General features: G+C 46.0%; 1 protein-coding gene across 2 annotated transcripts in view; it reads right to left on the bottom strand.

Moving 5' to 3' along the window:
* Window positions 1-11,895, bottom strand: part of kirrel1b (kirre like nephrin family adhesion molecule 1b) — a 66,432-nt gene extending 54,537 nt beyond the window's left edge. Inside the window, exon 1 of one of the 2 annotated variants that reach the window (XM_014141084.3) lies at window positions 11,443-11,895. In XM_014141084.3, coding sequence (XP_013996559.2) covers window positions 11,443-11,491 — 49 coding nt within the window. In that variant the 5' untranslated portion in view covers window positions 11,492-11,895. The remainder of the gene's footprint in view (window positions 1-11,442) is intronic. The other variant, XM_014141086.3, reaches the window with a different exon arrangement.
* Window positions 11,896-12,985: the final 1,090 nt, after the last annotated feature.

The raw sequence follows: 12,985 nt of genomic DNA, 5'->3' as shown, positions 1-12,985 counted from the left end.
TACCTCTCTCTTCCTCTCTCTCTCCCCCTCTCTCTATCTCCCCCCAACTCTCTCTCTCCATCCTCAGTGATGGGGTCACCTCTGGTCTATCAGACTTCAGCCTCTTCCCCTCTACCATATGCAGTGCATCATAATCCATTTCATGAATGTCTTTTCATTCCTCCATCCGTCTGTTTCTCCTTGGCCCTGTACTATAGACACTGCACCAGGGGCCTCCAACAGGAGAGTAGCTCGCCAATCAATTCTGAAAGTACATGTATTTTTTATGTGTTCCATTGCAAACTGTCAGAAACATAAAGCACCCGGGGCTACTATCCAATCAAAAGGTCACATCGACATTATCCCGCCCCTGGTTAGCCACTGTTGGCTTAAAAAGCCAAACGTAACACAACTCCTGCCAATTAATTTCCAGCAATATTGCCCCTGTCTGTCTGTTTGGTTCACGCGTTTGTCTATCAGCGTGTATGTAGCCAGTTAGCGATGCTAATGATATCCGGTGTCCCCTTAAAACCTTCTCAATTAAATGTACACTGCAAAGTAGGGTTACCTGACAGAACTACAGTATATCATAAATATTTGTTTCAATTGGGTGGCCATTGTTTTGCAAAATCTGCCATGACATGTTCTGCTGCCATAGGCCTAACAGCAGAAACACTGCTAGAGCGACACATTCCTCACTTGCAATTAAAGGGGAAATACACTAAAAATCTAAATATGTTTGTTCTTTCTCCAGAACTTAAAAGCACTGACATGGACTCTGAACATCCATTTTTGCTGTTTCTCTATGAATAATTGTAATATTGACAGTAAAAAACTGACAGAAAAAAACAAAACAAGGAAAAATAAAATGGAGAAAACAAAATTCGGGAAAATACAAAATATATTTTTTATTTTATGCCAAATACTCTTTATTAACATTAGCTATATTACCAGGTGTATCGATATGAAAACATATATTGTACACCAAGGACCTGGGGAAGAGTTGCAGGGTAGAATGTGCAAATTTGAAAGCTATAAAAAATTAAAAGATCTTTAAAAGTAGCTCTCGTGCTAGAAAAGGTTGGAGACCCCTGTACTATACACATACACACATACACTCCTGCACCTCTCTCCACCTCCCCTCCTCTATCTATCTCCAACACCAACACTAGACTACGTTGCGTATATACAGTTTTCAATGTACCGCTATGTTTTTTTTCTTCTAAGTTTCCATAAGTCCCTTTCTCCCTCTCTTTGTGTGTTGCTATGGAAACAGTCTCTCCACCGATGCACCCCCCCCCCCCCTTCAGCCTCTGGTTAGATGGTTGCTATAGAAACATACTTATTTTATTTAAAAAAGAGCATTATAATATTATCTTTGCCTCCCTCCCTCTATCTATCTTTCTTTCTTTCTACCCCACATCTCTGCCTCTATCATCAGTATACATGCTCTTTTTATTGTTCACCCCGTCTGTCCGTACGTTCGTACATTCATTCCTACGTCAGTCACATGCAATATCTCAAACAGCATTGGCTCAATTTTGATGAAACTTGGGTGAATGATGTCTCTTGCCATAGAGATCTGGCATTTACACAATTACTCTGATTGGCCAGATGGTGGCGCTATAACAAAATTGAAAATGCTAACTTTAAAAGGTCACGCCCCTCACCCGGTTTGACCTAAAGTCATGACCTTCGGTACATAGGTCCCTCTCCACACAAGAAACAAATTTGCCTCTGGGACCCATAAGGTCCACCATGATGGATCTTCCGCCATTTTGAATTTTGTGAAAAACACTTAAAACACTACTCCTCTGTCACCGAATGACTGATCTGCACGAAACTTGCTGTGTCATCTATGGACAAAGCTTTCTCAATGTAATATTTTCCAGACTATGACCTGAAACAACCGCTATTGACCAATAAACATTTATGTGGGTGTGGTCTGGCACATAAACGCATATAAATCAGTCATGGATATTTGTATTGTAACAAAATGTGGTACACATGTTGCAAACACTGTCAAGACTCAACATATGTAAGAACATTCATATCGACCACACGGTGGCGCTATAACAGGCACACATATATATTTCTTGATCTGTTTTACTCAGAGTGCTATAATTTGGCACACATGCTCAGGGATATGACACCACTGGCCCGATTTTTGATGAAACTTGGGTGAATGATGTGTCTTGCTATAGAGATCCAGCAAATTAAAAATTACACTGATTAGCCCAAGGGAAGATTACATGTTTACTCTTATTGTCGTCTATCCTGATACCACGTTACCCTGCCTTTATGTACATATCTACTTTAAATACTTCATACCCCTGCACATTGATCCCGTACTGGTACTCTCTGCATATAGTTCCATTATTGTACATTGTATTGTCCCCCACAATGAAATTGGAGAGGTGACTGTGGATCTTCTTTCCGTACGTTTGTATGTTCGTCACACGCAATATCTCAGACAGCACTGGCCACGATTTTGATGAAACTTGTGTGAATAACACGTCTTGCCATAGAGAACATTTACAAAATTACACTGATTGGCCAAAGGCGGTAGCTTATAGTAATTAAGTGAAATTTGTTAGTCACGCGATATTTAAATCGGCACTATCGGGGGGGGGGGGGGGCAGCATGATTCGTGGGGGACGACAAGTTTATCGTTACCTTGTTTTTATTTGGCTCTCACCCCTGCCTTGTTAGAAAACACAATTACTCATATTATGTAGAACATTCACACACCCACACCCACGCACACGCACGCAAACACACACACACTGCCTGAGGTGTAAAGCCACCCTAATCCCCTCCGCCAGAACAATGACACCCAAATCTCCTACAGTGACATCATCTCCGCCTCTCCCAAATCACAACTTAATTTATCAAGGCTGCGTCCCATAGAAACTATATAGGGGACGCACGCCAAGAGAATGATGTTGATGATGCTACTCCACTTCACAACCCCACTCCGCTACTCTGCTACTTCGCTACCCCACTCCTCTACCCTACTCCCCTACTCCGCTACCCTGATTCCCAGGACCTCCCATACTTCAAATGTATGCATGAATGATTGTAAAGGCACCCAAATACTATGTTCTGTTTGCTCCCAGCAGAACTTGGCTAGCTCAAGCGAATGTCTGTGGCTCGCATACTCCCTTAAAAGACATTTGCTTGAAAAAAAAAATGTAGGTGTCAATATTACTGTTTTCCCTCTTGGTAACAACATAGCCAGCATATAAACTCAGCAAAAAAAGAAACGTCCTCTCACTGTCAACTGCATTTATTTTCAGCAAACTTAACATGTGTATGTACATAACAAGATTCAACAACTGAGACATAAACTGAACAAGTTCCACAGACATGTGACTAACAGAACTTTAATAATGTGTCCCTGAACAAAGGGGGGGGGGTCAAAATCAAAAGTAACAGTCAGTATCTGGTGTTGCCACCACCTGCATTAAGTACTGCAGTGCATCTCCTCCTCATGGACTGCACCAGATTTGCCAGTTCTTGCTGTGAGATGTTACCCCACTCTTCCACCAAGGCACCTGCAAGTTCATGGACATTTCTGGGGGAAATGGCCCTAGCCCTCACCCTCCGATCCAACAGGTCCCAGACGTGCTCTATGGGATTGAGATCCGGGCTCTTCGCTGGCCATGGCAGAACACTGACATTCCTGTCTTGCAGGAAATCAAGCACAGAACGAGCAGTATGGCTGGTGGCATTGTCATGCTGGAGGGTCATGTCAGGATGAGCCTGCAGGAAGGGTACCACATGAGGGAGGAGGATGTCTTCCCTGTAACGCACAGCGTTGAGATTGCCTGCAATGACAACAAGCTCAGTCCAATGATGCTGTGACACACCACCGCAGACCATGACGGACCCACCACCTCCAAATCGAGCCCACTCCAGAGTACAGGCCTCGGTGTAACACTCATTCCTTCGACAGTAAACGCGAATCCGACCATCACCCCTAGTGAGACAAAACCGCAACTCGCCAGTGAAGAGCACTTTTTGCCAGTCCTGTCTGGTCCAGCGACGGTGAGTTTGTGCCCATAGGCGACGTTGCTGCCAGTGATGTCTGGTGAGGACCTGCCTTACAACAGGCCTACAAGCCCTCAGTCCAGCTTCGCTCAGCCTATTGTGGACAGTCTGAGTGTAACCGATGTGAAATGGCTAGCTAGTTAGCGGGGTGCTCGCTAATATCGTTTCAATCGGTGACGTCACTCACTCTGAGACCTTGAAGTAGTTGTTCCCTTTGCTCTGCAAGGGCCGTGGCTTTTGTGGAGCGATGGGTAATGATGCTTCGTGGGAGGCAGTTGTTGATGTGTGCAGATGGTCTCTGGTTCGAGCCCAGGTAGGGGTGAGGAGAGGGACGGAAGCTATACTGTTACATTGGTGCCGTGACCCGGATCACTGGTTGCTGCGGAAAAGGAGGAGGTCAAAAGGGGGGTGAGTGTAACCGATGTGAAATGGTTAGCTAGTTAGCGGGGTGCACACTAATAGCGTTTCAATTGGTGACGTCACTCGCTCTGAGACCTTGAAGTAGTTGTTCCACTTGCTCTGCAAGGGCTGCGGCTTTTGTAGAGCGATGGGTAACGATGCATCCAGTGTGGCTGTTGTCGATGTGTGCAGAGGGTCCCTGGTTCGAGCCCAGGTAGGGGTGAGGAGAGGGACGGAAGCTAAACTGTTACATGAGCACTGATTGAGGGATTGTGCGTTCCTGGTGTAACTCAGGCAGTTGTTGTTGCCATCCTGTACTTGTCCAGCACGTGTGATGTTCGGATGTACCGATCCTGTGCAGGTGTTGTTACACGTGGTCTGCCACTGCGAGGACGATCAGCTGTCCGTCCTGTCTCCCTGTAGCGCTGTCTTAGGCGTCTCACAGTACGAACATTGCAATTTATTGCCCTGGCCACATCTGCAGTCCTCATGCCTCCTTGCAGCATGCCTAAGGCACGTTCACGCAGATGAGCAGTGACCCTGGGCATCTTTCTTTTGGTGTTTTTCAGAGTCAGTAGAAAAGCCTCTTTTGTGTCCTATGTTTTCATAACTGTGACCTTAATTGCCTACCGTCTGTAAGCTGTTAGTGTCTTAACAACCTTCCACAGGTGCATGTTCATTCATTGTTTATGGTTCATTGAACAAGCATGGGAAACAGTGTTTGAACCCTTTACATTGAAGATATGTGAAGTTATTTGGATTTCTACGAATTATCTTTGAAAGACAGGGTCCAAATCAATCTAAGATAAATCAGGGAAATCTGTAACTCTAACTAATGTCATTGAATGACAACAATCACTTCATCATTCATCTCAAGCTGAACCTCGGCAAGACGGAGCTGCTCTTCCTCCCGGGGAAGGACTGCCCGTTCCATGATCTCGCCATCACGGTTGACAACTCCCTTGTGTCCTCCTCCCAGAGTGCTAAGAACCTTGGCGTGATCCTGGACAACACCCTGTCGTTCTCCACTAACATCAAGGCGGTAACCCGATCCTGTAGGTTCATGCTCTACAACATTCGCAGAGTACGACCCTGCCTCACACAGGAAGCGGCGCAGGTCCTAATCCAGGCACTTGTCATCTCCCGTCTGGATTACTGCAACTCGCTGTTGGCTGGGTTCCCTGCCTGTGCCATTAAACCCCTACAACTCATCCAGAACGCCACAGCCCGTCTGGTGTTCAACCTTCCCAAGTTCTCTCACGTCACCCCGCTCCTCCGCTCTCTCCACTGGCTTCCAGTTGAAGCTCGCATCCGCTATAAGACCATGGTGCTTGCCTACGGAGCTGTGAGGGGAACGGCACCTCCATACCTTCAGGCTCTGATCAGGCCCTACACCCAAACAAGGGCACTGCGTTCATCCACCTCTGGCCTGCTGGCCCCCCTACCTCTGAGGAAGCACAGTTCCCCCTCAGCCCAGTCAAAACTGTTCGCTGCTCTGGCACCCCAATGGTGGAACAAGCTCCCTCACGACGCCAGGACAGCGGAGTCAATCACCACCTTCCGGAGACACCTGAAACCCCACCTCTTTAAGGAATACCTGGGATAAGATAAAGTAATCCTTCTAACCCCCCCCCCCCTTAAAAGATTTAGATGCATTATTGTAAAGTGGTTGTTCCACTGGATATCATAAGGTGAATGCACCAATTTGTAAGTCGCTCTGGATAAGAGCGTCTGCTAAATGACTTAAATGTAAAATGTAAATGTAAATTGAAGATTTCCTTCGTTACCACTCCTACTAAGAATAGTACTGTTGATCAATCACCGATGAACAACGAATTGCACGAACAGCCCCCCCCCCCCCAAAAAAAACAAATGGCGAACACCTAAACAAACAAAAACGTCACAGAATTGTGTCATAATATATCACAATTGCCTCAATCTGGCCTGGTTCTTTTGTGTGATGGAAAGAAGTGGCTCAAATGGCACTCTATACCCTATATGGTGCACTGGGCTCATTGTGCTCTGTTCAAAAGTAGTGCCTTATAAAGGGAAAAGGTGCCATTTGGTGGCCGGTGTAATTGGTGGACTGTAGATGTGCCATGAAAGACCTATCACAAAGCCTGCCCTGAACAGACAAACACCACCATAGACAAATATGCAAAGGCTGGAATTAAGATGTAAACACATTATTTATATTTTATGTTGTCATTTATCAATATGGAGTCATACATTTAGCGAAGATATTTTTTAGAGGAATCTTTGAATGGATTTCAAGTGTCAAAAAACGCCAGGTGAGCATCATTGAATTGTTTTTCTCACAGACAACAAAGAGATAGAGGGGGAGAGAGAGAGACAGAGAGAAAGGGAGAGAGAGAGACAGAGAGAAAGGGAGAGAGAGAGAAAGAGAGAAAGGGAGAGAGAGAGAAAGAGAAAGGGAGATAGAGAGAAAGAAAGGGAGAGATAGAGAGAGAGACAGAGAGAAAGGGAGAGAGAGATTTAGAAACTACCTCAACATCCTTCTCGTCACGTGTCATACTTGCTCTTTAGTCCTTTTTGTTGACATATACCCTCCAATGCTGTTTGGTTTTGATGTCTGAATCCCTTTGAAAGAATTCCCTCAACAGGAGAGAAGAGACTGGGTAAGTTGATTCTCCCTCTCTCCTAAAAAGAAGTGGCTGATCTCTCCAACCTCTATCAAACACATACCACAAAAGAAAGGATGTATCCCAAATGGCACCCTATTCCCCATCTAGTGCACTACTTTTCACCAGGGCCCACAGGGGTGCCAAAAGGGTATCATTTGGGGACAAAGCCAAAGCCACTTTAAGGGTAGAGTCTGGGTCTAATACTCATTCATGCATCTATATCATCCATATCATCCATATCAAGAGGTGTAGTATTAGATTAGATTAGATTACAAAAGATTACTTATTTGAATGGCTAGACATTTCTTTCTAAGCCATCACATGCTCTGTCTGGATTTGGACACCCACCTGCCCTGAAGCTTAAGTCGTTCTCTAGTCACCAAAATTACTAGTCAATCTGTAATAGTGGGTTCCCAATGCCATTTTTAATTATTATCTCCCTCTCTCACCAGCATCAAACCTCTCTCCATGTCAGGGCCATGTCTCTCTGCCCCCTGCTCTCTCTCTCTCCAGTTTCCAACCTCTCTCCATGTCAGGGCCATGTCTCTCTGCCCCCTGCTCTCTCTCTTTCCAGTTTCCAACCTCTCTCCATGTCAGGGCCATGTCTCTCTGACCCCTGCTCTCTCTCTCTCCAGTTTCCAACCTCTCTCCATGTCAGGGCCATGTCTCTCTGCCCCCTTTCCCTCTCAAAGTATCTCTAATTCAGCATGGCAGAATGGGGGAGATTGATGTGTGTCACTCATAATTCCCCAACAGACACCGTCAAATATGCAAACATCCTCACTTTTCACTCCCACATTGGCTCTCAACAACATATCCCCACACATTATTTTTAACCTTTATTTAACAAGGCAAGTCAGTTAAGAACAAATCCTTATTTACAATGACGGCCTATGAACAGTGGGTTAACTGCCTTCTTCAGGGGCAGAACGACAGATTTTTACCTTGTCAGCTCAGGGATTCGAACTAGCAACCTTCCGGTTACTGGCCCAACACTCTAACCAACCCGGCCAAACCCGGAGGACGCTGGGCCAATTGTGCGCCGATCTATGAGACTCACAATCACGGCTGGTTGTGATACAGCCTGGAATCGATCCAGAGTGTCTGTAGTGACGCCTCTAGCACTGAGATGCAGTGCCTTAGACCGCTGAACCAGGGTGTCTGTAGTGACGCCTCTAACACTGAGATGCAGTGTCTTAGACCGCTGAACCAGGGTGTCTGTAGTGACGCCTCTAACACTGAGATGCAGTGTCTTAGACCGCTGAACCAGGGTGTCTGTAGTGACGCCTCTAACACTGAGATGCAGTGCCTTAGACCGCTGAACCAGGGTGTCTGTAGTGACGCCTCTAACACTGAGATGCAGTGTCTTAGACCGCTGAACCAGGGTCTGTAGTGACGCCTCTAACACTGAGATGCAGTGCCTTAGACCGCTGAACCAGGGTCTGTAGTGACGCCTCTAACACTGAGATGCAGTGCCTTAGACCGCTGAACCAGGGTCTGTAGTGACGCCTCTAACACTGAGATGCAGTGCCTTAGACCGCTGAACCAGGGTCTGTAGTGACGCCTCTAACACTGAGATGCAGTGTCTTAGACCGCTGAACCAGGGTCTGTAGTGACGCTTCTAACACTGAGATGCAGTGCCTTAGACCGCTGAACCAGGGTCTGTAGTGACGCCTCTAACACTGAGATGCAGTGCCTTAGACCGCTGAACCAGGGTCTGTAGTGACGCCTCAAACACTGAGATGCAGTGTCTTAGACCGCTGAACCAGGGTGTCTGTAGTGACGCCTCTAACACTGAGATGCAGTGTCTTAGACCGCTGAACCAGGGTCTGTAGTGACGCCTCTAACACTGAGATGCAGTGCCTTAGACCGCTGAACCAGGGTCTGTAGTGACGCCTCTAACACTGAGATGCAGTGTCTTAGACCGCTGAACCAGGGTCTGTAGTGACGCCTCTAACACTGAGATGCAGTGCCTTAGACCGCTGAACCAGGGTCTGTAGTGACGCCTCTAACACTGAGATGCAGTGCCTTAGACCGCTGAACCAGGGTCTGTAGTGACGCCTCTAACACTGAGATGCAGTGCCTTAGACCGCTGAACCAGGGTGTCTGTAGTGACGCCTCTAACACTGAGATGCAGTGCCTTAGACCGCTGAACCAGGGTCTGTAGTGACGCCTCTAACACTGAGATGCAGTGTCTTAGACCGCTGAACCAGGGTCTGTAGTGACGCCTCTAACACTGAGATGCAGTGCCTTAGACCGCTGAACCAGGGTCTGTAGTGATGCCTCTAACACTGAGATGCAGTGTCTTAGACCGCTGAACCAGGGTCTGTAGTGACGCCTCTAACACTGAGATGCAGTGTCTTAGACCGCTGAACCAGGGTCTGTAGTGACGCCTCAAACACTGAGATGCAGTGTCTTAGACCGCTGAACCAGGGTCTGTAGTGACGCCTCTAACACTGAGATGCAGTGTCTTAGACCGCTGAACCAGGGTCTGTAGTGACGCCTCTAACACTGAGATGCAGTGCCTTAGACCGCTGAACCAGGGTCTGTAGTGACGCCTCTAACACTGAGATGCAGTGCCTTAGACCGCAGCGCCACTCAGGAGCCCCGTTTGGAACATGGCAGTGACCAAAGCTGCAGGACATGTCTAGTTCTTCCTCTCTCTTTCTCTGTCAATAATCTGCCTCTTTTCTGTGTCTAGTTCTTCCTCTCTCTTTCTCTGTCAAGCCTATTTTCCCTTCCTCTTATGGTAGCAGAGCGTGTAAAACGGTAAAAAAGAAAGAAGACTACTCTGTCTTATAAGGAGGTTTGTGAAGAGTGTATGTGATGGGTATGGCTATGAATAATGGCATCATAACTGAATGAAGCTGTATGAATGTGTGATGTAATAGGTGTATTATACTGCTGTTGTATCAGTACAGAACAGGACTGGCGCCAGGACTCAGGTGCAGAGGCAGGTATGCCGTGTGAGTGAGATCTCCTCAGCAACCGGTGATGAGCAGCGCGTGTAGCGGCTCCACGGGAGAACCAACAGCACAGGCACGAGAGAACTATTGTCCATAATCAAACAGGTCCCCTTTCTCCCACTAACCGAACCGAGCCTCACGCACCACAATTAATCAAAGCCTTATTTGGAGCTGCTATCGCGTGCCATGACGTTTCGTTAGACACGAAATAGTGTTGGACAGAGTGGACAGAGATGATCAGTCAATCCCCGTGCCGCGGTAAAATCACAACGGCTATCAGTAGCCAAAAACATTTTTTTTTACATGTTTACCTTATATGTGAAGGTAAAATAGGCTATTTGCCTACATTCCGCGTACCTCCCCACGGTTCTGTCTGAGATCTGTGCTAAATAATCACGCGCACGATCAGCACGAGACTACCTACATGCAACTCAATATAACCTACTTTAAAATGTGTAGAAATTATAATGGACCTACATTTATACCGTTTCTTGACTGTGTCCAGCTCGCTAATAATCACCGAAATGAAAGAGACAGTCAGAACCATCGAAAATGACAAAAACGATGGATAGAGGACATTTGTTTGCTCATTTTGACGGCAAGAAATAGAACCAATTTTCAGTTCGGCCCTCCGGACCTCATTGAAAACCGAATGCCGTCCCCGGGGGCAGAATGAGTGACACCCCTGCACTGGAGACACTGATCTGACACTGATCTGGTAGGGGACTGCTATGTTATAGTCGGGCTGGAGTTTCCCAGTTTTCCCGTGTTCTGTTCATTCAGCCATTCCCTCATCAATGTATCTCTCTCTCTGGCACAACATGCGCAGTGAGTAATGATATTATGTGTGTAGGCCTATCATATTTCTCCCGTGATAAAGGGCTATAGCCTAGTGTTATAAACTAGACGTTAGTTGTGTAAATGATTTCGGTTAATGCAATACAAAGGTCATATCAGCCCAATATCCTACATGCAGCTGCTGTCTGTCTCGGTTCTCTCTCTCTCCGAGCGCCTGGTAGAGGCTGCACGAACAATCGTTTTAAGTGTGGAAATATAAACCAAATGTATCTAGGCTATATGGTCTGCATTTTAATTCTCAGTTTCTCACATGTTTCCCGGAAGACCACGAATAATGCCTCCGTTCCCATCATAACCTTCAGCTCAATAATCCTATTCCAGCATTCATTCTGCACAAACTCGTGAAAAACTTAAAACATACAGTCTAAAACGTGGAATGTGATACAACACATAAGTATTCAGTGGACAGAGGTAGGATACGGAAAGACTGATGAGGTATTGATACATAAAAACTTTTACTATTTTGCTCCCACTGGATATAACCAGAAGGTATAAAAATGCAAGCAGGTTGACCATATCACCGGGTTTTCAGTTTTCCTCACCTTTGTTAAAACTGAAAGCCAAAGTTATTATCCACAACAACAGCAGCATGATTCAGCCGAGTGCCTTCCAATTCCTCCCCTCTGCAAGGTCCGTTAGACTTCTGCTCAGTGGAGACACCATCAATTCCCCTACAAATAGCCTCGTTTACGCGTCAATAACGGGAAAAATTAGCAATCCTTTGGTTGATTGTTAATTGCAGCGGTTTGTTTCGTCTCCGGTTCGTGTCCCTCCTTGGCTTTTACTTGTTTTGTGCTTCAAATCTATCCCCACGTTTTTCTTATTTCCTTCCCTTCGTTCTGTCTCTTTTCTCTGGCTGCGTGCACAGCCGTACACTCATTAAAGAGTGAATTCCTCTCTCTCTTCTTTCTTCTCGCTGCCTCTCTCTACAGAATCACCACAGAACGTACCCAAAGCCTACACTAGGCTCCTCCAAATCACATCTTTTTACTCCGCAAACGGATAAGTGCGCTCTATGATTGCAGGAGGCGACATGGGGAACTGCACCCTTGTGCACACCATCAGTTATTCTCTTACATGAACGTCCTTTGTTGCCCCGTGCCTCTCTACCAGTTAATCATTGTCTGTTTGCCATCAGTGACACGTGCCTCATCGGCCTATGTGCATTTCACTGTGTAATGTAGTGCTGCGTAGTAAAACATGACATGTAGACCTAACAGGGATGACGTTATGACATTACTAAAAAAGCAACTATAATCAGTACAGGTTACATTCTTAAAAACAGCTTATATTTTGGATTACTGCTTCTAATATCAAGACGTGGGTTGCAAGTGTTTGCCTCAAAGACCCGGAAATGGCAGATAAAAAAGAAAATCTGTGCTGAGCCACACTACTAAGAAGTCACCTTTCAGTGGCAATGGAAGCTTTTCCATCTGTTCGAATTTATTTTGAAATCTCAAAAACTGCTTTTTTGCTTTTCACAAAAACTTTTTTTTTTACCAAAAATGCCAGACCCCCACATACTGAGAACTGAATCCTCCCACATTTCATCAGAAACGTTGTGTCACAGGGACATGTTTGATTATCCTATTCAGTTCAGAGAGACAGAGAGAAAGAGAGAGATGAAGGGGGGAGAGAGAGAGAAAGACAAAGGGAGAGAGAGAGAGAGACAAAGGGAGAGAGAGAGAGAGAGAGAGAGATGAAGGGAGGGAGAGAGAGAGTTGAAGGGAGAGAGAGAGACGAAGGGAGAGAGAGATAGAGAGACAAAGGGAGAGAGAGAGACAAAGGAAAAGATAGAGACAGAGGGAGAGAGGGAGAGATTGTTTATTTCACTTTTGTATATTATCTACCTCACTCGCTTTGGCAATGTTAACACATGTTTCCCATGCCAATAAAGCCGCTTGAATTGAGAGAGAGAGAGAGAGAGAGAGAGAGAGAGAGAGAGCGGAGGGAGAGAGAGACGGAGGAAGACATAGAGGAAGATAGAGAGGGGTAGAGGGAGAGAAAGAGACAGAGGGAGAGAGAGACAGACGAAGGGAGAGAAAGACAGAGGAAGATAGAGAGGGGTAGAGGTGGAGATAGAGA

This window comes from Salmo salar, chromosome 14 (genome assembly GCF_965601325.2).
Source record: "Salmo salar chromosome 14, fSalSal1, whole genome shotgun sequence".
Taxonomy (NCBI): Eukaryota; Metazoa; Chordata; class Actinopteri; order Salmoniformes; family Salmonidae; genus Salmo; species Salmo salar.
The sequence above is the reverse complement of the archived record's forward strand: the minus strand, read 5'-3'. Positions and strand labels throughout refer to the sequence as shown.